The sequence below is a fragment of the Salvelinus alpinus genome, chromosome 2 (assembly GCF_045679555.1).
Source record: "Salvelinus alpinus chromosome 2, SLU_Salpinus.1, whole genome shotgun sequence".
Lineage (NCBI taxonomy): Eukaryota > Metazoa > Chordata > Actinopteri > Salmoniformes > Salmonidae > Salvelinus > Salvelinus alpinus.
In genome coordinates, this window is record NC_092087.1 from 46,474,684 (window position 1) to 46,502,653 (window position 27,970).

The window sequence follows — 27,970 nt, forward strand, 5'->3', positions numbered from 1 at the left end:
AACGCAGAACGCCATAGGATGTTTTTGTGTTGGTTAAGGACAGTCAGGTCTGGGGAGAACCAAGGGCTATATCTGTTCCTGGTTCTACATTTCTTGAATGGGGCATACTTATTTAAGATGGTGAGGAAGGCATTTAAAAAAAATAACCAGGCATCCTCTACTGACGGGATGAGATCAATATCCTTCCAGGATACCCCGGCCAGGTCGATTAGAAAGGCCTGCTCAGTGAAGTGTTTCAGGGAGCCTTTGACAGTGATGAGTGGATGTCGTTTGAGCGCTGACCCATTACGGATGCAGGCAATGAGGCAGTGATCGCTGAGATCTTGGTTGAAAACAGCAGAGGTGTATTTAGAGGGCAAGTTGGTTAGGATGATATCTATGAGGGTGCCCGTGTTTACGGCTTTGGGGTGGTACCTGGTAGGTTCATTGATAATTTGTGTGAGATTGAGGGCATCAAGCTTAGATTGTAGGATGGCTGGGGTGTTAAGCATGTTCCAGTTTAGGTCGCCTAGCAGCACGAGCTCTGAAGATAGATGGGGGGCAATCAGTTCACATTTGGTGTCCAGAGCACAGCTGGGGGCAGAGGGTGGTTTATAGCAGGCGGCAACGGTGAGAGACTTTTTTTTTTAGAGAGGTGGATTTTTAAAAGTAGAAGTTCAAATTGTTTGGGAACAGACCTGGATAGTAGGACAGAACTCTGCAGGCTATCTTTGCAGTAGATTGCAACACCGCCCCCTTTGGCCGTTCTATCTTGTCTGAAAATGTTGTAGTTAGGGATGAAAATGTCAGAATTTTTGGTGGTCTTCCTAAGCCAGGATTCAGACACGGCGAAAACATCCGGGTTGGCAGAGTGTGCTAAAGCAGTGAATAAAACAAACTTAGGGAGGAGGCTTCTAATGTTAACATGCATGAAACCAAGACTATTACAGTTACAGAAGTCATCAAATGAGAGCGCCTGGGGAATAGGAGTGGAGCTAAGCACTGCAGGGCCTGGATTCACCTCTACATCACCAGAGGAACAGAGGAGGAGTAGGATAAGGGTACGACTAAAAGCTATGAGAATTGGTCGTCTAGAACGTCTAGAACAGAGAGTAAAAGGAAGTTTCTGGGGGCGATAAAAGTAAAGAATGTTGGGGGAAAAAATGGCATGACAGGCCTGATGGAAACTGCAAATGTTTCATTTCTTTATTTTTGCCAACAGTGGACGGTTTTGACGGCATCTCCCAACTTCCTGGGGACCTGCAACATTTTTACATTTCGACTTGAATCTCTGGAGTGATCTCTGGTGTAGGTGTGTTTGAAATTCAGCTCAATTGAATAGAGCATTTTTCCCCCCAAAATATGTCTATTGGGACATGTTTGTGTTGTGTTTCAGTATGTGTTTATGAGTGTGGCCTTGTATGTGATTGTCTGTGTATGTTATTCACTTCTTGTTTACTGAGCATTGAAAGTTAACACATACTACGTGTCAAAGTGTGTCCATTGGGATGTATGAGTGTGTGTGTCTGTTTCTGGGTTTCTGTGGCATTGCATCTTTTGCCAGAGTATGTATGTATACTCAGCAAAAAAATAAAAACGTCTTCTCTCTGTCAACTGCGTTTATTTTCAGCAAACTTAACATGTGTAAATATTTGTATGAACATAACAAGATTCAACAACTGAGACATAAACTGAACAAGTTCCACAGACATGTGACTGACAGAAATGGAATAATGTGTCCCTGAACAAAGGGGGGTTCAAAATCAAAAGTAACAGTCAGTAAGTATCTGGTGTGGCCACCAGCTGCATTAAGTACTGCAGCGCATCTCCTCCTCATGGACTACACCAGATTTGCCAGTCTTTTCTGTGAGATGTTACCACACTCTTCCACCAAGGCACCTGCAAGTTCTCTAACATTTCTGGGGGGAATGGCCCTAGCCCTCACCCTCCGATCCAACAGGTCCCAGACGTGCTCAATGTGATTGAGATCCGGGCTCTTCGCTGGCCATGGCAGAACACTGACATTCCTGTCTTGCAGGAAATCATGCACAGAAAGAGCAGTATGGCTGGTGGCATTGTCATGCTGGAGGGTCATGTCAGGATGAGGCTGCAGGAAGGGTACCACATGAGGGAGGAGGATGTCTTCCCTGTAACGCACAGCATTAAGATTGCCTGCAATGACAACAAGTTCAGTCCAATGATGCTGTGACACAACGCCCCAGACCATGACGGACCCTCTCCAGAGTACAGGCCTTGGTGTAACGCTCATTCCTTCGACGATAAAAGCGAATCCGACCATCACCCCTGGTGAGACAAAACCGCGACTCGTCGGTGAAGAGCACTTTTTGCCAGTCCTGTCTGGTCCAGCGACGGTGGGTTTGTGACCACAGGCGACATTGTTGCCGGTGATGTCTGGTGAGGACCTGCATTACAACAGGCCTACAAGCCCTCAGTCCAGCCTCACACTGCCAATTGAGGACAGTCTGAGCACTGATGGAGGGATTGTGCGTTCCTGGTGTAACTCGGACAGTTGTTGTGGCCATCCTGTATCTGTCCCGCAGGTGTGATGTTCCATTGTACCGATCCTGTGTAGGTGTTGTTACACGTAGTCTGCCACTATGAGGACGATCAGTTGTCCGTCTGGTCTCCCTGTAGCGCTGTCTTAGGCGTCTCACAGTACGAACATTGCAATTTATTGCCTGGCCACATTTGCAGTCCTCATGCCTCCTTGCAACATGCCTAAGGCACGTTCACGCAGATGAGCAGGGACCCTGGGCATCTTTCTTTTGGTGTTTTTCCAGAATCAGTAGAAAAAAAGGCCTCTTTAGTGTCCTAAGTTTTTATAACTGTGACTTTAATTGCCTACCATGTGTAAGCTGTTAGTGTCTTAACGACCGTTCCACAGGTGCATGTTCATTAATTGTTTATGGTTCATTGAACAAGCATGGGAAACAGTATTTAAACCCTTTACAATGAAGATCTGTGAAGTTATTTGGATTTTTACGAATTATCTTTGAAAGACAGGGTCCTGAAAAAGGGACGTTTAGTTTTTTACTGAGTTTATGTATGTGTGACTCCTCAGTCATGTTGAGTATTGATTAATACTATACTACGTTTTGTTTATGCTGTGTGTGTGTGTGTGTGTGTGTTTGTTTGTGTATGTGTGTGTGTGTGTGTGTGTGTGTGTGTGTGTGTGTGTGTGTGTGTGTGTGTGTGTGTGTGTGTGTGTGTGTGTGTGTGTGTGTGTGTGTGTGTGTGTGTGTGTGTGTGTGTGTGTGTGTGTGTGTGTGTGTGTGTGAGTGAGTGTGATTCACTTCATCAACAGTCCAACGGAGCATTGATGAGGCTAATAATTACAATTTCATGGACTGTGTGCTGTCCACAGGGATTGACTATGCATAACTGCACATTTGGCAACAGTGGAAAATCTTGTTCATTTGAACAAAGGAACGCTACACCATCTTCATCTATCATTCATGAGATCGCTGAATTATTTCAACTCTGTCGTCAAATAAAAAAATAAAATAAAAAAATGGAATCCCTTGTGCCCGCTGGTCTAAAATAACAACATGAAATTTTAATCTGGCCTGAAGCCCCCCAGAGGCGCAGAACCCTTACTTTTGGTTCTCCAGACACACACTCAACCCTCAAACCCACCCAAGGCACACCAAACCATCAATCTGATAAGATGCATGGTCATGTTGAGTGTGTGTACGTGTCTGGAGTGAGAGGCAGTGGGGGATAGGGAAGCACAATAACTGAAAGAGGTTGCATGTGGGGGGAAGAGGGAGATTTTAATAACAACGACTGAGATAGTGGATGTGTTCATATTGATGGGGAAGTAGCCTGGAGCTGAAGTCCATCCTAATTTACTAGTCAATTCAGGAAGTGAACAGCACTTTTATGGAAATGTCATTTTATCCAATTCACCATCCAGGACTGACAGTAGCCACATTCCTTGGTAGTATTGAAAGATTCGAACTAATGGAGTGGACGTGAGAGGAGATCTGACAGTAAGTGGTGATGTGAGGAGGAACGGAACTGACATTGGAACATAGGGTAAGGAGAATAAAAGAGTAAAGGGAGGGAAATAGAGAAGACAGGAGGAGATGAGTGGAGAGGAGGGAGGGTAAACAGAATATATAACAAAAAGAGAGAGAGAGAGAGAGAGAGAGAGAGAGAGAGAGAGAGAGAGAGAGAGAGAGAGAGAGAGAGAGAGAGAGAGAGAGAGAGAGAGAGAACTTACCGACAGCGTAGCTCAGAGCTAAAGAGCTGAGGCTCAACAGAATCAGCAAACGCACCATTCTCACGCTCAGATCAGAACTGAACCGGATCAGAACCACACCAGGAGGAAGGAGAAGAGGCTTATCAGTGCCTGTGAAGAACAAAAATAAATACAGATTTATTCCTGGTTGAACGACAATTGCTAACACATGATCTACTGTATAAGCAGCCACACTCTATTTGTCTAAACATCCTCACAGTACAGGGTCTCTAATGTCTGTGGACTGAAGCAATGTGTAACACTACAGCTGGGGTTTGTCCAAACGGCACACTATTCCATAAATCAAATCAAATCAAATGTATTTATATAGCCCTTCTTACATCAGCTGATATCTCAAAGTGCTGTACAGAAACCCAGCCTAAAACCCCAAACAGCAAGCAATGCAGGTGTAGAAGCACGGTGGCTAGGAAAAACTCCCTAGAAAGGCCAAAACCTAGGAAGAAACCTAGAGAGGAACCAGGCTATGAGGGGTGGCCAGTCCTCTTCTGGCTGTGCCGGGTGGAGATTATAACAGAACATGGCCAAGATGTTCAAATGTTCATAAATGACCAGCATGGTCAAATAATAATAATCACAGTAGTTGTCGAGGGTGCAGCAAGTCAGCACCTCAGGAGTAAATGTCAGTTGGCTTTTCATAGCCGATCATTAACAGTATCTCTACCACTCCTGCTGTCCAATACATAGTGCATTACTTTTGACCAGAGCCTTATGGGCCTCGGTCAAAAGTAGTGTGCTATATAAGCAGTAGGGTGCCATTTGACACGCACCCTTGCTACGTATGCTCCAGTGGCCTTCTCTCTTCAATAGCTATATCTCCCGCTGCCTTTCACACACCCAGGTGACTGTCTTCCCCCGCTCTACTCCAGGTTACATTACAGAATAAACACTATAGCCTAAGGTAGATAGACAAACAGATAGTATGGGTCATTCTTGGTACACAGCATTGCAATTATCTCTCTCTGGCAATGTGAAAAAGCAGCTTGCGGGAAAAATGGGCGAGGTAAGAGCATTCGCAGTGTTTTAAGCTGGATTTTTGTTGAGCTTAAATAAATCGTATTGCTCTTAAATATATCGTAGTGCTCTTACGTTCAATGTATGACTCTTTCACAAGGTGCAAACAGAACAACTTCTTGACAATGTCTTCTCTGACCTTCTTATATTCCCTCCCTCTTTCTCTTACCCTCCTCTCCTTTCCTGTCTCGTTTTCTCTCTCTCAGCTGGAAATTATGGCAAAACACTCACTAAAAACACTTCCACCTAATCTAAAATCCGCATTCAATGGCAAAAAATAACTTAAAAACACAATAGTCTAACACGATCGTGGGAATCAATGAGAAAGTTTTCATTCATGAAGTGTTTTATTCTCTTCAAATCCAATAGGTCCAAGGTCTTTAGAAAGAAACATCAATAAGCCAGGAAGGTTCTCGCTCTTTTACTCGGAAGCTGGCACGGAAGGTAGAATTGATCTAGTACATCTGTCGGAACTTCTCCAGACAGCTCACAGCCTAGTAGGCTCATTTACAGACCAGGAACAAGTTACTCCATGGCAGAATTCCCTGGACAGACCCGGCTAACATAATCTACTCTGTCAGCCTGTGTTCTCCCTCTGTGCTCTCCCACTCTCCCGAAACTGTCACCTTCTGACACTTCACTGGATACTACTGTTATTAAACACAGAGAGCGAGGGGGGGATAGGAAAGGGAGTGAGATAAAGATATGAGAGGGGGGTATAGGGAAGAGAGTAAGAGAAAGATAGCAATAAAAAGAGCAGAGAGAGGAGAGAAAAACAGACAAAAAGCGAGCCAGGCAAAGACAGAGAGATATATCTCATCAAATCAGCTCACAGCTTAATGACTGTGGAAGGAGGAGATGAGAGCGGAGCAGCATGTCACATTGCTCTCACACCTTCATCACACCACAGCCAAACAACTGGGTCTGGTTCAACAGTCAGCACAAAGTAGATAGAAACATTCATATGACATGCTGTAATAGGGCTTGGATACACTGAAATGACGACATGACAAGACAATTAGTTAGCAGTGACAACCAGGAAAAGTATCTGGTTGCTTTGCAATGGAACGTGACTCCTTCACGACTCCTGCAGATGCAGGTGCGTCACTTTAAAGATCAACGCCGTCAATTTGTTGCACCTGATGATTTCCATACGCATCTCATTGCCAGCCCAACCGACTACCGACAACCAGGTGTTGTGCATTTAGTAATCAACGGAACCACAACTGAACAAAACACGTCTCACCCCTCAGGGAATGAGAGTTTCCTGTAAATCGGTCCATATGAATTGTCGTATCAGGGTCAAATCTGTCCAATACGTGCAGTCAGTGCAGGCCCTTCCATCTCTGTGTGTAGCGCTGGGGAATATTGTGTCCCGTTGACGATCCTCAGGGTGAGTCACCCATCAGTGCACACCTCTTCCTCTCTTCCTCGCTCTTCCTCTCCTCCTCATCTCTCTGCTCCTGTAATTGGAACTCAGAACTCTGACACATTCTGACAGATAACAGTAATGGAACCAGCACTGTTCCAGTCTAGACAGGAAGCGTTCCTCCCGTGGGCACTGATCTAGGACCTGCTTTACCCTCTCCTAATCCTATGACCACAAGGGGGAAATCACAAAACTGACCTTAGATCATTGTTGTCTGTTTTGATCTCGGCTGAATTATTCTGGGCTGTTTCTGGGGGCCGGCTGGTCCAAGCAACTTAACCAAGGACCACAGATGGGCTGTTTATGAGGAGTGGTTAAAAACTGATTGTGTCTCTGGAGAGGAGAGGGCCCAGATTGGTGATTCTACAGTTTAGAGTGAGCAGCAAAGAGAGGGTACACACACACACACACACACACACACACACACACACACACACACACACACACACACACACACACACACACACACACACACACACACACACACACACACACACAAACACACACACACACACACACACACACACACACACACACACACACACACACACACACACACACACACACACACACACACACACACACACACACACACACACACAGATCCTGAAATTAGATTCATGTGCGATTGATTTTATTATTAGTGTCATGCAAGGATGCACAGCCCACATGGGCTTATAAGACACTGTATTCGCTGTAGCAAAATGAAATAATTTGTCTGAGTGTCTCTGATGGCTGATTACAGACTCAACGTGTACCACTCTACCACTCTGATGCTCATTTTCTCAGTTTGGGTTCAGCCGGCTATACTGCAGTGCTCTTAGCAGCCCCTTCGCTATCAACAAAACGCCACACACACGCTCTCCACACAGTATGGATGGCTGGAGACCGAGCTAAGCCTTTTAAGGATGCTCCTCTGTCAGTGTGGGTGTTTTCCCAGAGGCCCCTCAGTTATCCACCATTATCTGCACATTCTTCACATAACATGGATGACTGGGTCCGGATCACAGTAAAGAGCGGCTGGTACTGTAAAGGGTGGCTGGTGCTGTATTCCATCTTTGCAGTGTGCAAGGCTAGTGTGTGTGTGTGTGTGTGGGGGGGGGGGGGGGGGCGGTATGCTGTAGTTGAGTGCTTGAGTTAACACCGACTTCACTTGTGTGGAGTGGAGTGTTGGTCTGATTGCTGGAGAAATCTCTGCAGCTCACTCCCTCTCTTCTCTCCCCTCCTTTTCATAGTATTCTCCTATGTGTTCCTATCCTCCATTCATATACACTGAGTCAACACAGACTGCGCAATGGCGCTAACAGAGATGGTCGCCTCGTTTCAGGTCCTTAGAAATCTATGCAGTTATTTGTTATTTTATGTATTATTTCTTACATTGTTAGCCCAGAAAATCTCATGTGTTATTACATACAGGCGTGAAGAACTATTGGATATTAAAGCGATGTCAACTTACCATCATTACGCCCAGGAATACGTCTTTCCCGAAGCGTGTCCTTTGGACCACCCTGGACATGCGATCTTATCCCAGAGGCCGACCCAAAATAACGTGGTCGCCGCAGGAGAGGCAGATGGAGCGGCCTACTGGTCAGAATCAGAAGGCGAGCACACCATCCACCGCTTCCGAGCATATTACTTGCCAATGTCCAATCTCTAGATAACAAGGTGGACGAAATTAGGGCACGAGTTGCCATCCAGAGAGACATTAGAGATTGTAACATTCTCTGTTTCACGGAAACATGGCTCACTCTGGATAAGTTGTCAGGGTCGGTACAGCCACCCGGTTTCTTCACGAATCGCTCTGACAGAAACAAACATCTCTCTGGTAAGAAGAAGGGCGGGGGTGTATGCCTTATGATTAACGACTCATGGTGTATTCACAACAACATACAGGAACTCAAGTTCTTTTGTTCACTTGACCTAGAATTCCTTACAATCAAATGCCGACCGCATTATCTTCCAAGAGAATTCTCTTCGATTATAATCACAGTCGTATACACCCCCCCCCCCCCCCCCCAAGCAGATCCTTCGTCGGCCCTGAAAGAACTTCACTGGACTCTATGTAAGCTGGAAACCATACATCCCGAGGATGCATTTATTGTAGCTGGGCATTTTAACAAAGCTAACCTAAGAACAATACTTCCAAAATTCTATCAGCATATCGAATGTGCGACATGAGCTGGTAGCATTCTGGATCATTGCTACATGAACTTCAGCGATGCACACAAAGCCCTCCCCCGACCTGCCTTCGGCAAGTCTGACCATGACTCCATTTTGTTGCTCCCATCCTACAGACAGAAACTAAAACAGGAAACGCCCAAGCTTAGGTCAATAGAATGCTGGTCTGACCAATCGGATTCCACGCTTCAAGATTGCTTCGATCACGTGGACTGGGATATGTCCCCGGATAGCCTCAGACAACAACATTGATGTACACTTGAAGTCGGAAGTTTACATACACTTAGGTTGGAGTCATTAAAACTCCTTTTTCAACAGCTCCACCAACTTCTTGTTGACAAACTATAGTTTTGTCAAGTCGGTTAGGACATCTACTTTGTGCATGACACAAGTAATTTTTCCAACAATTGTTTACATACAGATTAATTCACTTATAATTCATTGACTTTCATACACTAAGTTGACTGTACAGCTTGGAAAATTCCAGAAAATTATGTAATGGGTTTAAAAGCTTCTGATAGGCTAATTGACATCATTTGAGTCAACTCGGTGCCTCTTTGCTTGACATAATGGTAAAATCAAAAGAAATCAGCCAAGACCAAAATGTTTGACCTCCACAAGTCTGGTTCATCCTTGGGAGCAATTTCCAAACGCCTGAAGGTACCACGTTCATCTGTACAAACAATAGTATGCATGTATAAACACCCTGGGACCACGCAGCCATCATACCGCTCAGGAAGGAGATGCATTCTGTCTCCTAGAGATGAACGTACTTTGGAGCGAAACGAATCAAATCAATCCCAGGAAACAGGTACAAAAGTATCTATAAAAACAGTAAAACGAGTCCTATATCGACATAACCTGAAAGGCCGCTCAGCAAGTAAGAAACCACTGTTCCAAAACTCCCATAAAAAAGCCAGACTATGGTTTGCAACTGCACATGGGGACAAAGATCGTACTTTTTTGAGAAATGTCCTCCGGTCTGATGAAACAAAATATAACTGTTTGGCATAATGACCATCGTTATGTTTGAAGGAAAAAGGGGGAAGCTTGCAAGCTGAAGAACACCATCCCAACCTTGGAGCATGGGGGTGGCAGCATCATGTTGCAGGGCTGCTTTGGTGCAGAAGGGACTGGTGCACTTCACAAAATAGATGGCATTATGAGGTAGGAAAATTATGTGGATATATTGAAGCAACATCTCAAGACAATCATCAGGAAGTTAAAGCTTGGTCGCAAATGGGTCTTCAAAATCATCAATGACCCCAAGCATACTTTCAAAGTTGTGGCAAAATGGTTTTAGGACAACAAAGTCAAGGAATTGGAGTGGCCATAACATAGCCCTGACCTCAATCCTATAGAAAATGTGTGGGCAGAACTGAAAAAGTGTGTGCGAGCAAGGAGGCCTACAAACCTGACTCTGTTACACCAGCTCTGTCAGGAGGATTGGGCCAAAATTCACCCAACTTATTATGGGAAGCTTGTGGAAGGCTACCCAAAGTGTTTGACCCAAGTTAAACAATTTAAAGGCAATGCTACCAAGTACTAATTGAGTGTATGTAAACTTCTGACCCACTGGGAATGTGACGAAATAAATAAAAGCTGAAATGAATCATTCTCTACTATTATTCTGACATTTCACATTTTTTAAATAAAGTGGTGATCCTAACTGACCTAAAACAGGGAATTGTTTCTAGGATTAAATGTCAGGAATTGTGAAAAACTGAGTTTAAATGTATTTGGCTAAGGTGTATGTAAACTTCCAACTTCAACTGTATACGCTGACTCGGTGAGTGAGTTTATTAGCAAGTGCATCGGAGATGTCGTACCCTCTGTGACTATTAAAACGTTCCCTAACCAGACACCGTGGATTGATGGCAGCATTCACACGAAACTGAAAGTGCGAACCACCACTTTAATCATGGCAAGGCGACTGGAAACATAACCGAATACAAACAGTGCATCTATTCCCTCCGCAAGGCAATCAAACAAGCAAAGCGTCAGTATGGAGACAAAGTAGAACCGCAATGCAACGGCTCAAACATGAGACGTATGTATCAGGGTCTACAGTCAATGGCGGATTACCAAAAGAAAACCAGCCCCGTCGCGGACATTGACGTCTTGCTCCCAGACAAATTAAACAACTTCTTTGCTTGCTTTGAGAACAATACAGTGCCACTGACACAGGCCTCTACCAAAGCCTGTCGGCTCTCCTCTGTGGCCAACGTGAGTAAAACATTTAAACGTGTTAACCCTCGCAAGGCTGCCGGCCCAGATGGCATCCCTAGCCGTGTCCTCAGAGCATACGCAGACGAGCTGGCTGGTGTGTTTACGGACATATTCAACCAATCCCTATCCCAGTCTGTTGTCCCCACATGCTTCAAGATAGCCACCATTGTTCCTGTTACCAAGAAAGCTAAGGTAACTGAACTAAATGACTATCGCCCCATTGCACTCACTTCTGTCATCATGAAGTGCTTCGAGAGACTAGTCAAGGATCATATCACCTCCACCCTACCTGATACCCTAGATCCACTCCGATTTGCTTACCGCCCCAAAAGTTCTACTGACGATGCAATCACCATCACACGGCACACTACCCCTATCCCATCTGGACAAGAGGAATACCTATGTAGGAATGCTGTTCATTGACTGCAGCTCAGCATTTAACACCATAGTACCCTCCGAACTCGTCATTAACTTCTTATAGCTGCAGGGGCAGTATTGAGTAGCTTGGATGAAAGGTGCACAGAGGTGCCCAGAGTAAACGGCCTGCTCCTCAGTCATAGTTGCTAATATATGCATATTATTATTAGTATTGGATAGGAAACACTCTGAAGTTTCTAAAACTGTTTGACTTATGTCTGTGAGTATAACATAACTCATATGGCAGGCAAAAACCTGAGAAGTTCCACTTCCTGTTTGGATTTTTTCTGAGGCTGGTAGATTTTCAACCAAGATCCCATTGAAATTACAGCGAGATATGGATGAGTTTTCACTTCCTACGGCTTCCACTAGATGTCAACAGTCAATAGAACTTTGTCTGATGACTCTAATGTGAAGGAGGGCCGAAGGAGACAGGAATGATTCACCACTGCCATGAGGTGACCACGCATTGAACACGCGCGTTCACGTGAGAGGCAGCTCCGTTCCATCGCTCAACTGAAGTCAATGTAATTCTCCGGTTGGAACGTTATTTATGATGTATGTTAACAACATTCTAAAGATTGATTCAATACATCGTTTGACATGTTTCTACTGACTGTTACGGAACTTTTGGACATTTCGTCACGTTATAGTGGACGCGCTTTGTGACTTTGGAATTGTTTACCAAACACGCTAACCAAAGTAGCCAATTGGACATAAATAACGAACATTATCGAACAAATCAAGCATTTATTGTGGACCTGGGATTCCTAGGACTGCATTCTGATGAAGTTCATCAAAGGTAAGGAAACATTTATCATGTATTTTCTGGTTTCTGTTGACTCCAATATGGCGGCTAATTTTACTATTGTTCTGAGCTCCGTCTCAGATTATTGCATGGTTTGCTTTTCCCGTAAAGTTTTTTTGAAATCTGACACGGCGGTTGCATTAAGGAGAGGTATATCTATAATTCCATGTGTATAACTTGTATTATCATCTACATTTATGATGAGTATTTCTGTTGAAACGATGTGGCTATGCACTATCACTGGATGTTTTTGGAACTAGTGAATGTAACGCGCCAATGTAAACTCAGTTTTTTTTATATAAATATGAACTTTATCAAACAAAACATGCATGTATTGTGTAACATGAAGTCCTATGAGTGTCATCTGATGAAGATCATCAAAGGTTAGTGAATCATTTTATCTCTATTTCTGCTTTTTGTGACTCCTCTCTTTGGCTTGAAAAATGGCTGTTTTTTGTGACTAGGTACTGACCTAACATAATCAGATGGTGTGCTTTCGTCGTAAAGCCTTTTTGAAATCGGACACTGTGGTGGGATTAACAACAAGTTTATCTTTGAAATGGTGTAAAATTCTTGTATGTTTGAGGAATTTTAATTAGGAGATTTCTGTTGTTTGAATTTCGCACCCTGCACTTTCACTGTCTGTTGTCAAGTCGATCCCGTTAACGGGATCTCAACCATATTAACATCTGCTAACCATGTGTGCGCGACCAATAAAATTTGATTTGAGTGTGGTTGATGGTACTTTTGCCAATTGACGTTCATATGTGTCGTTTATAATGCTCCATCCCAAACCACATCCCACAGACAGACACCACAACACCTCTTTTTCCATCTATCCCCACCATCTATCCCCACCATTGTTCAGCCCTCTCCTTGTTTACCTTCTCCTCCCTCCAGCCCTCCAGCCCTCCATCCCTCCCTCTAAAGTTGTCATGCTCCATAAAGGAGGGAAGGACTGCCTGAGGCCATTGAGCTTTTAGCTCAGCCCAGACATCTGCCGACAGGACACACACTCCCACAAGGACCACACACACACAGGAGACTCTCATAATGGCACTTACCACCCCAGGTGAGCTGTTTGGGACACCACTCTGTGCAGGGGGGAGGAGAGAGGGAGGAGGAGAGGATGACAAAGGAGGTGGGAAGGGGATGACTGACAGGGACACCAGAAGACAAAACCTTTAATTATTGAAGTCATTTTTTATCAGCTAAGATCCCAACAGTCCTGCCCTACCCTCTGTGGTGACAACTAATATCCTGTCTGCTCTGGCCTTGGAGCGTGACACACACACACACACACACACACACACACACACACACACACACACACACACACACACACACACACACACACACACACACACACACACACACACACACACACACACACACACAGCTCTGAAATGTCCCGTCTTCTTAGCGATAACCATCTCTTTAGCAGGTGTTTGATGAGAAAGCAGAGGGTGTTAGCTGTCCCTGCCAGGACCCCTGAGAACATCAAACATAACACTGATCTGGTCCCTAAATCCATCTCTGGGATGAACTGTGGTGATTGGGAGCTTTGGATGGCTTCTACATCATACACCTCTGTGAATAGCATACACATGCACCAACACACACACACACACACACACACACACACACACACACACACACACACACACACACACACACACACACACACACACACACACACACACACACACACACACACACACACACACACACACACACACACACACACACACACACACACACACACACACACACACCCTGATCCCTAGCTGTTGATTCAAAGATAAAGAGGCTTGAAGATGGAGATGGCTGATATTGCAGCGTGAGATGACAGCCACTGGCAGCATGACTGGAATCATAACTTAGTCATGACATCAAACACACACACACACACACACACACACACACACACACACACACACACACACACACACACACACACACCCACACCCACACACACACACACACACACACACACACACACACACACACACACACACTCACACACACACACACACACACACACACACACACACACACACACACACACACACACACACACACACACACACACACGCACACACACGCACACACACACAAAGGCAGAGATCATTACCACACCTTAGTAAGGAAGGTCAGGGACTGCTTAGCTGCAATTTCACAGGTAAATTGTTAAATAGCTCCAGATTTCAACACCTAATAATATAATGCACATCACGTCAATTTCACAGCTGGAAGATGTAGCACCTCAGACAGATATCTGTGACAGTCACATTAGCATTATCCTGCACATGCACACACAGTATATCCTCCGGGGTATATGGAATTGACACTCAACCTGACTTTAAATTGTTTGACTACAATTCACACTATTGGGCTTGTAAATCTGACAGACAAAGAGTACTCTACACACATACATTGGCAGGCACAGACTGTATTGGTTTTGACTTGCGGTTATTTTTTGTAGGGGTGCCAGGTAGGTTGTGCCTACCAGAGAAAATATTGCTTTCTCCTTTTTGTTTTTGAGGGAATGAGTCCCATCTGGTCCGTGAAGTCTACACCAATACGAAGGACTCATGTAAAAGTCAGTATGGACATACACTTTTCATACATCCTTAAAACATTGGAAATTACTTCAAACAACTGTTATTTTGCATGGGTTGTATTACCAACATAAATGATCACACATAATAATATAACAAACAATGAGCTCTGGTTCCTCAAGAAAAGTCTGTACCTCAGGCCTAAAAGATTCCAGCCCGGTAGAGGAGTTCAGTGAACTCAAGTGACCTTAGTCACGCAATGTTTGTCCGTTCATAAAAGTGTAGCGTAAACCCAGTCTCAATCATACAATCAAAATATCAAACTCTTTTACCACACAACCCTAAAGAGTATCAAATCTCAGTAGTCTTCAACTACAACTTGTCACGCCCTGATCTGTTTCACCTGTTCTTGTGATTGTCTCTACCTCCTCCAGATGTCGCTTATTTCCCCAGTGTATTTATCCCTGTGTTTCCTGTCTCTCTGTGCCAGTTCGTCTTGTATGTGTTCAAGTCAAGCAGCGTGTTTTCCCATGCTCCTGTTTTCTATTTTCTTTTTCTAGTCTTCCTGGTTTTGACCCTTGCCTGTTTTTTCTGGACTTTGTACCCGCCTGCCTGACCCTTCTGCCTGCCCTGACTTCAAGCCTGTCTGCCACTCTTTACCTCTTGGACTCAGAATCTGGTTTTGACCTTTTGCCTGTCCACGACCATTCTCTTGCCTACTCCTTTTGGATTATAAATAAACTACACAGACTCTAACCATCTGCCTCCTGTGTCTGCATCTGGGTCTCGCCTTGTGACCTTACAGTACGAACTGGCAATGACAGACCCAGCAGACTTGGACCAGCTCCGCCAAGCTGTCTCCCTGCAGGGAGCCACTATTGGGAGACATGAGGAGCTGTTACAGGACCTTCTGGAAGGGCTCCGTTTCTTGATGAAACGCCCTGACCAGGGGTTTAAGGAGATTATAGAGCAAATCAGGGAGTCAGCTCAGAGGCTGCCTGCTACCTCTGAGAAACCCCAACCACCCAGTCATTTTTTCCCCTATTAGTGGTGAGCTTGTACAGCCTACCCCGGCTCCCCGAGAACCCTGCTTACCTCCTCCGGAGTGATATTCTGGGGATCCTGGTACCTGCCAGGGTTTTCTTTCTCAGTGCTCTCTTATTTATGAGCTAAAGCCATCTTCGTTTCCTTCAGACCAATCTAAGATAGCGGATGTTATTACGCTAATGTCGGGAAGGGCGCTCTCCTGGGCTACGGCAGTTTGGGAGCAACAATCCGCCATTTGTTGTCATCTGGAGGATTTCATGGCAGAAGTGAGGAAGGTATTCAATTCTCCGGTATCCGGGAGAGAGGCGCCCAGTAAACTTCTTGAATTATGTCAACTCCCGTAGTGTGGCAGACTAAGCGGTTGATTTTCGCACGTTGGCCGTCGAGATTGCCTGGAATCCGGAGTCTCTGTTCGAAACTTTTCTTCACAGATTATCTGAGGTGGTAAAAGATGAGCTAGCTGCTCGGGAATTACCGGTGGACCTCAACTCCCTCATTGCCCTCACCAATAGAATTGATGGACGCCTAAGAGAACGCAGTTGTGAGAGGAGGTCTGGTCTCGGGCACACTCGTTCATCCACAGTGGCTCGCTCACCTCCGAGGGAACCCGGAAGTCCCCGAGGATGGTTTTTCTGAGAGGATCCGAAGCCACCCGAGCTCCCTCAAGAATCACTGACGACGCGTGAGTTGGATACACCAGAACCTACGCAACTGGAAAGAGCTAGATTATCGCCTAGGGAACCTTCACATGGGCTAAGCTCCAACAGTTTTCTGTATTGCGCTGCATTTCATTGCTACCTGTCCAGTGACCTGGCGGCTCCCCTCTCTGCACTCACCTCTCCCAAGGTACCGTTCACATGGTCACCAGCAGCAAACAAGGCTTTTGTGGATTAGAAGCAACGATTCACCACTGCCCCCATCCTCATCCATCCGGATCCGACCCGTCAGTTTGTGGTGGAGGTTGACACTTCCAACATGGGAGTAGGGGCCATTCTTTCCCAGCGATCCATCCAGGACCAAAAGCGTCCTCCTTGTGCCTTCATATCCCATCGTCTCAACTCGGCGGAGAGGAACTATAACGTTGGCAACCGGGATCTCCTAGCAGTAAAGATGGCCCTGGAGGAGTGGAGGCATTGGCTGGAAGGGGCGGAACATCCATTTTTGGTTTGGACCGACCACAAGAATTTGGAATATCTCCGCACAGCCAAGTGCTTTAACTCTAGGCAGGCCCGGTGGGCTCTGTTATTCACTAGGTTTAATTTAACCATCTCCTACCGCCCAGGGTCCAAAAATGTGAAGCCGGACGCCCTTTCCCGTCTGTACAGTTTTGCTGCCACACCCTCAGAATCAGAGACCATTCTCCCTGCCTCATGTTTGGCGGCTGCGGTTGTCTGAGGTATTGAGGATCTGGTTCGCAAAGCACAACGTTCCCAGCCGGACCCTGGGGGAGGCCCGGCTAACCGGATATTCGTTCCTGACTTGGTCGGGTCCCAAGTCCTGGAATGGGCTCACTCCTCCAGGCTTACCTGTCATCCTGGTGCTTGTCGTACCCTGGCTTTCCTCCAACAGTGCTTCTGGTGGTCCACCATGGCTCCTGATGTCTCGGCCTTCGTTGCCGCATGCATGGTGTGTGCTCAAATCAAGACTCCACGGCAAGCTCCGTCTGGTCTCCCTCAGCCACTTCCTGTTCCTCATCGCCCCTGTTCCCATATTTCCCTGGATTTTGTCACTGGGCTTCCTCCGTCAGATGGCAACACCACCATCCTGACGGTGATTGACAGGTTCTCCAAGGCCACCCATTTCATTCCTCTTCCTAAATTAACTTCCGTGCAGCACGTCTTCCGAATCCATGGACTCCTGGTCGACATTGTCTCAGATTGGTGTCATCAGCTTTCATCCCGATTCTGGAAGGCGTTCTGTACCCTCATCGGGTCGTTGGTCAGCCTGTTGTCCGGGTTTCATCCCCAGTCCAACGGCCAGTCGGAGCGAGCTAATCAAGATATGGAGACGGCACTCCGAGGTCTTGTTGCCAGTAACCCCGCCACCTGGAGTCAGCAACTGGTCTAGGTTGAATATGCCAGGAACACTCTCCCCTGCTCGGCTACTGGACTCTCCCCCTTCGAATGCTCCATGGGATATCAGCCCCCGCTCTTCCCAGAGCAAGAAGTGAAGGTCAACATACCTTCAGCCCAGATGTTCGTCCGTCGCTGTTGGCGTACCTGGAAAAGAGCTCTTCTCAAGAAAACCTCCAGGTATCGTGGACAAGAAGACCGCCACTGGACTCTGGCTCCTCGCTATTGGGTCGGGCAGAGGGTATGGTTGTCCACTCGAGGCCTACCTCTCTGGGTAGAACCCCGTAAATTTCCCCTCCTTTCATTGGTCCTTTCCCCATTTCTAGAGTCATTAGTCCAACTGCTATCCATCTGCTGTTGCCCCGTACCCTCCGTGTTCACCCTACTTTTCATGTGTCCAGGATTAAGCCCTTGTCTCACAGTCCTCTGTCTTCTGTTTCTAGGCCCATCCCTCCCCCCGGGTCATTGATGTCCAGCCGGCATATACGGTGAGACACCTCCTGCGGGTTTGACCACGGGGCAGGGGTTTCCAGTACCTGGTTGACTGGGAGGGTTATGGTCCAGAGGAGAGGTGCTGGTTTCCTGCTAAAGACATCCTTGACTCGTGCCTCATCGCCAATTTTCATCGTCAACACCCCCGTCAGCCAGGTATGTGCCCAGGTAGGACACCAGGTGGCATCCCTAGAGGGGGGGGGGTACTATCATGCTTTGTTCTGTTTCAGCTGTTCTTGTGATTGTCTCCACCTCCTCCAGGTGTCGCTTATTTCCCCAGTGTATTTATCCCTGTGTTTCCTGTCTCTCTGTGCCAGTTTGTCTCGTATGTTTTCAAGTCAATCAGCGTGTTTTCCGATGCACCTGTTTTCTATTCTCTTTTTCTAGTCTTCCCCGGTTTTGACCCTTGCCTGTTTTTTCTGGACTCCGTGCCCATGTGCCTGACCCTTCTGCCTGCCCTGACTTCGAGCCTGTCTGCCACTCATTACCTCTTGGACTCAGAATCTGGTTTTGACCTTTTGCCAGTCCACGACCATTCTCCTGCCTACACCTTTTGGATTATAAATAAACTACAAAGACTCTAACCATCTGCCTCCTGGGTCTTGCCTTGTGCCCTTATACAACTGACCACAAATCAGCACGGTATAAATCACACTCAAACAAATGAAATACCGTATGCAAAAAAGTTGTAGTCAGACAATTCAATCTGCCAACAGATTTCCAGCACAGAAAGGCCACGACGAAACAGCAGAGACCAAATGGGATGTGTAGTCCAAAGGAAGAAATGAGTGGATCCGATCCTGCTTAAACTTGAGACAAAGCTACAAAGCACACTTTTAAATACAACAAAACAAACGGAGTAAAGAAGCTTCGGAACTGACGGTTGAACACATCTTCATTCGCACCACCATCACAACTACCTTTTTCGCATCTGATGCTGGCTATTTAATTGGGATTTAAAGGGGAAGCGCCCTATTGGAAGGAGAAGCAGAGATGGTTCAGACAAATTCAGGGCCGTCACAAGACACACAGGCACTTTGTCATATACTCACTCAGTGTCCTTCCCTGACTCTCTCTCTCTCTCGCTCACTCGCTTACTTACTTTCTCTCTCACACTGTGAACTACTCCCCACCCCGACTCAATCCCCCACCCCCAGCCGCCACATGGCACAGAATGATGTTGTCAGAGTTGGCAAGGATGTGTGTATCACATTCTCTCTCTGTGTCTGGCCCTGGGCATCTCAGACCGGTAGTCACTGACATGGACAGACACTGAAGGTGACTCCAGTCATGACCAAGTCTGAGCTAATACACTCAGACACACACACACACACACACACACACACACACACACACACACACACACACACACACACACACACACACACACACACACACACACACACACACACACACACACACACACACACACACACACACACACACACACACACACACACACACACACACACACACAGCCAACAGACGGCAGGAACTGTGCTGGTCATGCATTATGTATTGAATCATTCTAGGATGTTCCACATTGGCTGTCAGTTAGTCACTGGGGCAGTACCAACCAGACTGAAGTATGAAACTATGAAAGAGTTAGAGGGTTTTAGAGGGTTTTCCACATTCAAACTGATGGACACACACACATATACACTGTCAAACACAAACACAATTATACGCTTGGCTGTCCACACACCCGCCATTCCTGCACACACCACTTCTAAGGGCAACGTTTGACCATGCTGAGGACAGAGTTCAGAAAGCTCAGATGTGACTACTGCAAACCTATTGTTGAAAAGACATAAGCACAAATCAATATCAGCATTATAATCACAGCTCTATATCCTACAGATAGAGTTTAGAGTTGGGATTTAGGGATTAGAATGTATGGCCAGATTTAGTGTTTACATAGTTTAGAGCAGGTCTATTCAAATGGTGTCCCTCCAGATTTGGATTTTATTTTATTAAACTGGCCCTTTGATCAATTCTGAATATTAAAAAAGGGTATGCAAAAAAATCCCAGCCAAAATCTGCCGTTCAATTCCAAAATGACAAGCTCTATTGTGGTTGTCTATAGTGTGATTTCTAGTGGGTTTTAGAGGTTTCTAGAGCCTACAGTGCATTCGGAAAGTATTCAGACCTCTTGACGTTTTCAAAATTTTGTTACGTTACAGCCTTATTCTAAAATGGATTTTAAAAAATCCTTATCCAATCTACACACAATACCTTACAATGACAAAGCAAAAACAGGTTTTTAGACATTTGGGACTCGTTTCAGGAAACAAAGCCTATGTCGCCCGTCCCTACTTCACAGGAGAGCCGTTTGAACTTAAAACTTTTTTGAAAATTCTAAATGCGTTTGTTTGGCAGAAATGCCATCTGGAACTTTCATGTGCCTTAATAACAAACTTGTATGCCATCTGTAAATACGAATAACATTTTTAAATTACGAGCCTAGTTGGTTTAGCCGACGAAAAGACATCAAACTTCCCGCTAGCCATGATTGGCTGAGATAATGAGTGGGCTGGACATGCCGAGAGATGAGTTCGGATTGGTCTGCCATGTAGCATGCATCTGTCTATAACATGAGCTGGTCAGTATGTGTAGGTAATCCTTTCTAAACGGCTTTTTTGAAAGATATAATTTAGTAGAACTGCATAAGTGTTGCTCTCCACTTTCTGGAGGACCGAGTTTTTAAATCAGTGTTATTAGAGTGTGATATCTAAGAGATGGAGAAAATTCTGGTGTTTGATTGCAAATATGCAGACGCAAAGTCAAAAAGAGAACACACAGAAGGTTGTTGTATAAAACGCCTGTCTCTGGATTACATCTTCAAACTAAGGGTAACCATGGCTTCCGTGACAGAGAGGGAGAAGCGTCCTTCCGCGTATACGTGTAAGATAGCTAGGTACATTTTCAGATATTACACGTTTCTAATTTGTCAGAAAGTTGTTTTTATTTTCACCTCCTTAATAAATGTATAGTCCCTCACATTTGGGGACCATATAATATTTTTTTTATTCAGTTCAGTCTGGTATGAGAATGGTAGCCCATATCTGCAAAAGCAGAGTTTCTGCGGAAAGCTGAATATCTTGGCTGTTGATCTGTGCCTTAAAATCTTTGGTGTGACTTACTACCATATATGGACATACAAATGTGTAAGTGCAGGCCGAGCCGATGACGATGGCTGCTACCTACATTCCAGGGTTGCCATCCAAACGCTTAAAAGACACACTCTCGTCCACTTACCCTCGCCTTATGCTCTTGGGGGAATCCCCATCGCCATCTTGGAGGGCGGTCCAAATGATTATCCAAGCAAGGGAAGTTTGCAACATAAGCCCCATAGACCTCATTTTTATTTGCCTTTGCAAGTGTACAATTATGTTCATTCCGGGGCCTGAAACTCCCCATAATTCAAGTTGCAACGATTGTACATCCGCTAAGAAAAGACTGCAAAAACGTAAAAACAACATCAAGGGTGCGTCTTTTAAGTGTTTGGACCGCTAAAAATATGAAGTCGCCTGCTTACGCGTACGCAACCATTACACAGGGGACTGGCTATATGGCACCTTGACAGTCTTGTAGCCAATGAGATAAGCTTTCCAGGGATATGCAGTTGACCTGGGTGGGACTAAGCAAGGCCTAGAACCCTATGTATCCTTCCTGTTTGGCCCTGTCCGGGGGTATCATCAGATGGGGCCACAGTGTCTCCTGACCCCTCCTGTCTCAGCCTCCAGTATTTATGCTGCAGTAGTTTATGTGTCGGGGGGCTAGGGTCAGTTGGTTATATCTGGAGTACTTCTCCTGTCTTATCCGGTGTCCTGTGTGAATTTAAGTATGCTCTCTCTAATTCTCTCCTTCTCTCTTTCTTTCTCTCTCTCGGAGGACCTGAGCCCTAGGACCATGCGTCAGGACTACCGGGCATGATGACTCCTTGCTGTCCCCAGTCCACCTGGCCTTGCTGCTGTTCCAGTTTCAACTGTTCTGCCTGCGGCTATGGAACCCTGACCTGTCCACCGGACGTGCTACCTGTCCCAGACCTGCTGTTTTCAACTCTCTAGAGACCGCAGGAGCGGTAGAGATACTCTTAATGATGGGCTATGAAAAGCCAACTGACATTTACTCCTGATTATTTTTTGACCATGCTGGTCATTTATGAACATTTGAACATCTTGGCCATGTTCTGTTATAATCTCCACCCGGCACAGCCAGAAGAGGACTGGCCACCCCTCATAGCCTGGTTCCTCTCTAGGTTTCTTCCTAGGTTTTGGCCTTTCTAGGGAGTTTTTCCTAGCCGTCGCGCTTCTACACCTGCATTGCTTGCTGTTTGGGGTTTTAGGCTGGGTTTCTGGACAGCACTTCGAGATATTAGCTGATGTACGAAGGGCTATATAAAATAAACTTGATTTGATTTGATTTGATATGTGTAATGTGAACTGTTGCTACCTGGCTCAGAGACGAGATGCACCGAGTATGCTACATTACATTGTAAACAGATTTAATTTCATTGCTTTCATAAAAGATTGCTTCTCAAGGGGGGAAAAAAGCTAAAAAGCCATCTTTAGATCAGTAAGTAAATTATTTTCATGACTTTATATATCTAATTTACTATATGTATTTCGGTTTTTACAAGTTGTCTGCTTTTTGTGCTTTGGATTTAGTTTACGTACGCCTATGTAACTAGTAATTTCATTGTTATATAATTCCAAAGTAGTCATTGTCTGTTTCATATTAGTTCACTGTTTTCTGTTCTAAGTTCCATCCTTGTATCTCTGGAGAGGCCACTAAATTCTCATGGCCATTATTTATTTGTGGTTCTCACCGCTGTCTTTGTCTCTCTTATTGATAGTTGTGGCTGCTTTGCGTGATGTACTATTGTCTCCACCTTCTTGCCCTTTGTGCTGTTCTGTGCCCAATACTGTTTGTACCCTGTGTTGCTGTCATGTTGTGTTGCTGTCATGTTGTGTTGCTACCATGTTGCTGTCATGTTGTGTTGCTACCATGCTGTGTTGTCATGTGATGCTGCCATGCTATGTTATTGTTGTCTTAGGTTTCTCTATATGTAGTGTTGTGTTGTCTCTTTTGTTGTGATGTGTGTTTTGTCCTGTATTTTTATTTAATTAATTGTTTTATTTTTAATCCCAGCCCCCGTCCCCGCAGGAGGCCTTTTGGTAGGCCATAATTGTAAATACGAATGTGTTCTTAACTGACTTGCCTAGTTAAATAAAGATGAAATAAATAAAATAATAAATACAAGTCTTCAAAGTGTTACTGTTTGCATTGTGTGTGTGCTTCACACCTTCTATGTGAGTCACTGTACAGATACAGTTTATGCTTAATGTTTTTACATTACAGTAATATTGTTTGTAAATTTAGTCAACTGTAATTCTGTCTGTTTTACAACAATATATCCCTTTATTTTATTCACCACAGAGTGGAGAATGCAGATTTTTGGATGATGACATTTGGGAGCCACCCCTCCCCAGCAAGCACCCCCGCCGGTCAAGGCCTTCACTCACCACTGCTATGTCAATCACCCTGTCTGATGGTTCTACATCCACTTTACATAGACCTCTTGAAAAGTAAATAGGGGCTTGTGGCACCATTCGTCCTAACATAATCAGTTTCCCCAAGATCAAGGTAAACGACATGACAAAGACAGCAGAGAGGGGGACCATAAGTTGGATCAGGACTAACAAGATGCTTTTTGTGAAATGGAAGGACACTAGGGAAGTAACCATGCTCACCACACAGCATAAGGCATTCAATAACAACCAAGGAGGGTGAAAAGGGAAGAATGTCCCCATTTCTGTGAAGGACTACTATGCCAGTATTGGGGGTGTCGACCTATCTTGTGCTCTGAAAGGCCACTACCAGGTCCTCCACAAGACCAGGAATAGGTCTAATACTTTTTTTTACCACTTTGTGGACCATGCTACAGTAAATGCTTTCATACCCCACAAGCAGATGGCCAAAGCAAAAGGTCAAACCCCTCCTCCCAGTTGGCCTTCCGAGAGCAGCTAGTGCTGGAAATGGCTGAATTGGGGGCCCAAAGCAACCTCACAACCATCACAAGACCCCCCCACTCAAGGTGAGCGCCACTATCCGACACGCATGCCAAAAGACAAAAGGAAGAACTGCAAGCATTGCACAAAACACAGGGGGGAAAAGGGTGAAATGCCAGATCTTCTGTCCGAAATGCCAGTTCGCTTTTTGTTTCCTGCTTCAAAGACTATCACGACATGCACAAGCTATGGTGAAAGTGAAATCTAATCATCTACACCTGGGATGTAAATGAACACGAATGCCAATGGTAAATAGTTCAGCTTATTTCTATTTTCGCACCTTTTTTAGTGAAGATCTCGTGTGTAACCAAGTTTGTGTTTGATAAGACATTTTATATATTTTTAATGTACATCTGTTGCTTGTATATTGTCTTTGTAAACAGTTCATTTGTATGTGGGACCAATACATTGGATATGCTTAGGCTAAACTTTCAGGCACTTTGGAGAGGTTGAAAAAACACTTGGATATCCCCTATCTGTCCCCCGACACCACCACAATGTTTGAGGGAGGTTGGTGTTAAATACATTTCGTTTTTATAGTGAACAATAACTTTTAGACACATCCGGTCTGCAAAAACAGTGCAATTACCACATTCGGACACGTTGGAGAGGTTGAAAGGACACTTGAATGCACCCTGGATACCCCATAACACCACCACAATGTTTGAGTGAGGCTGATATGGTAGACCTTGTTTTTATACTGAACAAATAGCCTTTAGGGATTGCAAATATGTAATAGCACTGGAAGTATCTAATTTACAGACATATTCCACTTTGGAGAGGTTTAGGGACACTTGGAAACGTCCCGTGACCACACCTGACACCCCTTACTAAAACATCCGTCCATTACTAGTTGTTAGGTCTATCAATCCCATTTTTTTCGGATATTTTTCACATCTTGTGGAAGCCACCTGTTGTGTTTCCAGTTCTGGGAATCAATAATTCACTTATAGCTTGTCAATGAAAAGTGACTGATCTTGTGTATTCTGAACTATGTATCTCCTATCTTCTGATCATTTCCTCATTATCTCCCAGATGTCTTCTTTCCAAATATACCACGTTTTGGCATATCAGAATCATGTAATTACACACGAATAGCAGTTACTTTTGGGTATGTCTATTTAGACGGAAATCTAAATTTTGCCATTAAATTCAAGAGGTTAAAGTGTACTGTTAGCTGGCTGGCTCGCTAGCTAACGTTACGTGTATGATCTGTGTATTAATGTTTTTCGTATCTCAGAACCATTTGCGTTGCTAGTTATAGCCTAATGTTAGATAGCTACCTGCAGATTCATGCAGGGTAGTAACGTTATGAGTTGGGATGATGGTTCATTGTTTAGCTAGCTACATGTCTAAACAAAATACTCCACTATGCAAGAAACCATTTCAATAGAATGTTCATGATGTCACTGACAGCTGTCGATAGACGTAGCTGGTATATTCTATTCCAATTTCAGAGCACTCTCATCTGAATGTGCCAGAGCGGAGAATAACTGACAAATTTACAAACGCTCAACACCTGTTGAATATGGCCGGTGTCAGTAAACGTTAGCAAAAAAGCGTAATTAAATTGTTGCCAGCAGCACAGTTGCAGTCACCAATGCTCTCGATAACATAAAAACAGCCTAACCAGCTCTTCTAAGGCGAGTAAAATGGTCAGAGTGAGCTGTTCTCTCATTTGTGTCTGGAAGTAGCTAGCCAACGTTAGCCAGTTAGCTTGGGTGCTTGACTGCTGCTGTTAGGTCAGAACGCGCAACCCTACTCCTCGGCCAGAGCTTCCAGTATGCGCTCTGAACGCTCCGGGAGCAAAACACTCTGAATTTGCAAACGCCCAGAGAACACTCTAGCACTCCAGATTACATTTACGAACACATCCGTAGTATAAACCAGCCTTTAGTCTTGAAATCTTTGGTTGTTTAGTACATGGCCTCACATGTGAATGCTTTAAAGGATGGGTGGGGCTAAAGCTTAACCCTTGTGTTGTCTTAAGGGTCAAAAATGACCCGCCACTATGTTTAACAGCAGAGAAAATCCCCTGAATTATATTTTTTCAACTTGAAATTTGATGACTTTTCCTAGAGTGACCCCAACATCAGAAAAAGTTAAACATCACCTTTGTTCGTATTTCCATGAAAGCTGTACACCACCAGGGTACAAAGATTGTCTTAGGGTAAATTTTGACCCGGCGTTTATAAAATCATTTACACACACACACACACACACACACACACACACACACACACACACACACACACACACACACACACACACACACACACACACACACACACACACACACACACACACACACACACACACACACACACACACACACACACACACACACACACACACACATGCAATGATAAATGTAGATTATATGTGCTACTGATTGAACTCAAACAAAACTGTATCGTGCATGTGCAGCATCTCCCCTCCACGACCCCACACATGACTGAAGTTAACAGACAAAATAAACAACATTTCAGACATAATAAAAATTTCTTGAAAGCATTGTTTACTAATGGGGAATGCAGTCAGAGGCTACAAAGGTGCTGCAGATGACAGTCCCCTCCATTATCTCTTTGCTGAAGCCATGAGTGCACGTTTCAGTGGCCAACAGGTCGTAGATCTGATTCTTATTCAGATGTCCAGGAGGAACAAGAGAACAATGATTTAGAAGAGGAGGAGGTATCTGAAGAAGAAGATGGGGAAGAATACAACCCAGAGCACGATGCATCATCTTCAGATGAAGAAGAAATCCCCCAAGCTGAAAGAGAGACATTTTTGTCAAAGAACAGCAAAATAACATGGTCCTTGTCACCATATGAAAACCAGGGCAGGATGGCAGCACAAAATGTCATAAGGATGACCCCAGGGCCCACAAGACATGCAGTTGCCCATGGCCAGGACATCGCCTCAACATTCTACATGTTCATCACACCAGCCATCGAAAAAATCATCCTCGAGATGACACATTTGGAGGGTTTCCATAAATATGGAGACAACTGGAAAAGGATGGATGAGATTGATCTGCGTGCCTACACAGGCCTGCTAATCTTAGCGGGTGTGGATAGGTCCCGAGGCGAGGCTAAATGTAGTCTATAGGATGCAGAGAGTGGAAAGGATATTTTCCGTGCCACGATGCCACTGAAAGTCTCACACTTTCTCAAGAATGCTAGGATTTGATAACCATGAGTTAAGACCTGCAAGACGTGTGAGAGACAAACTGACGGCCATAGGCGAGGTCTGGGAGAAGTGGGTGGAGCGTCTGCCATACCTCTACAACTCTGGGCCTGAAGTAACAGTGGATGAGCAACTGGTTCCATTCAGAGGTACATCTGTATTTGTGTGTGATTTTCACTGTTAATTTTATTATGTATTGCTG

The 27,970-nt window shown here is 44.9% G+C and overlaps 1 protein-coding gene across 8 annotated transcripts in view; it reads right to left on the minus strand.

Moving 5' to 3' along the window:
• LOC139563190 (contactin-2-like) overlaps positions 1-27,970 on the minus strand; it is a 101,733-nt gene that overhangs the window by 31,034 nt on the left and 42,729 nt on the right. Inside the window, exons 1-3 of one of the 8 annotated variants that reach the window (XM_071381575.1) lie at positions 19,181-19,512; positions 13,401-13,492; positions 4,226-4,354 (exon numbers count right to left, since the gene is read on the minus strand). In XM_071381575.1, coding sequence (XP_071237676.1) covers positions 4,226-4,283 — 58 coding nt within the window. In that variant the 5' untranslated portion in view covers positions 4,284-4,354; positions 13,401-13,492; positions 19,181-19,512. Of the gene's footprint in view, positions 1-4,225; positions 4,355-6,521; positions 6,841-6,902; positions 7,749-8,160; positions 8,680-13,400; positions 13,493-19,180; positions 19,513-27,970 lie in introns of those variants that run through there. The other 7 variants (XM_071381541.1, XM_071381564.1, XM_071381586.1 and 4 more) reach the window with 7 other exon arrangements.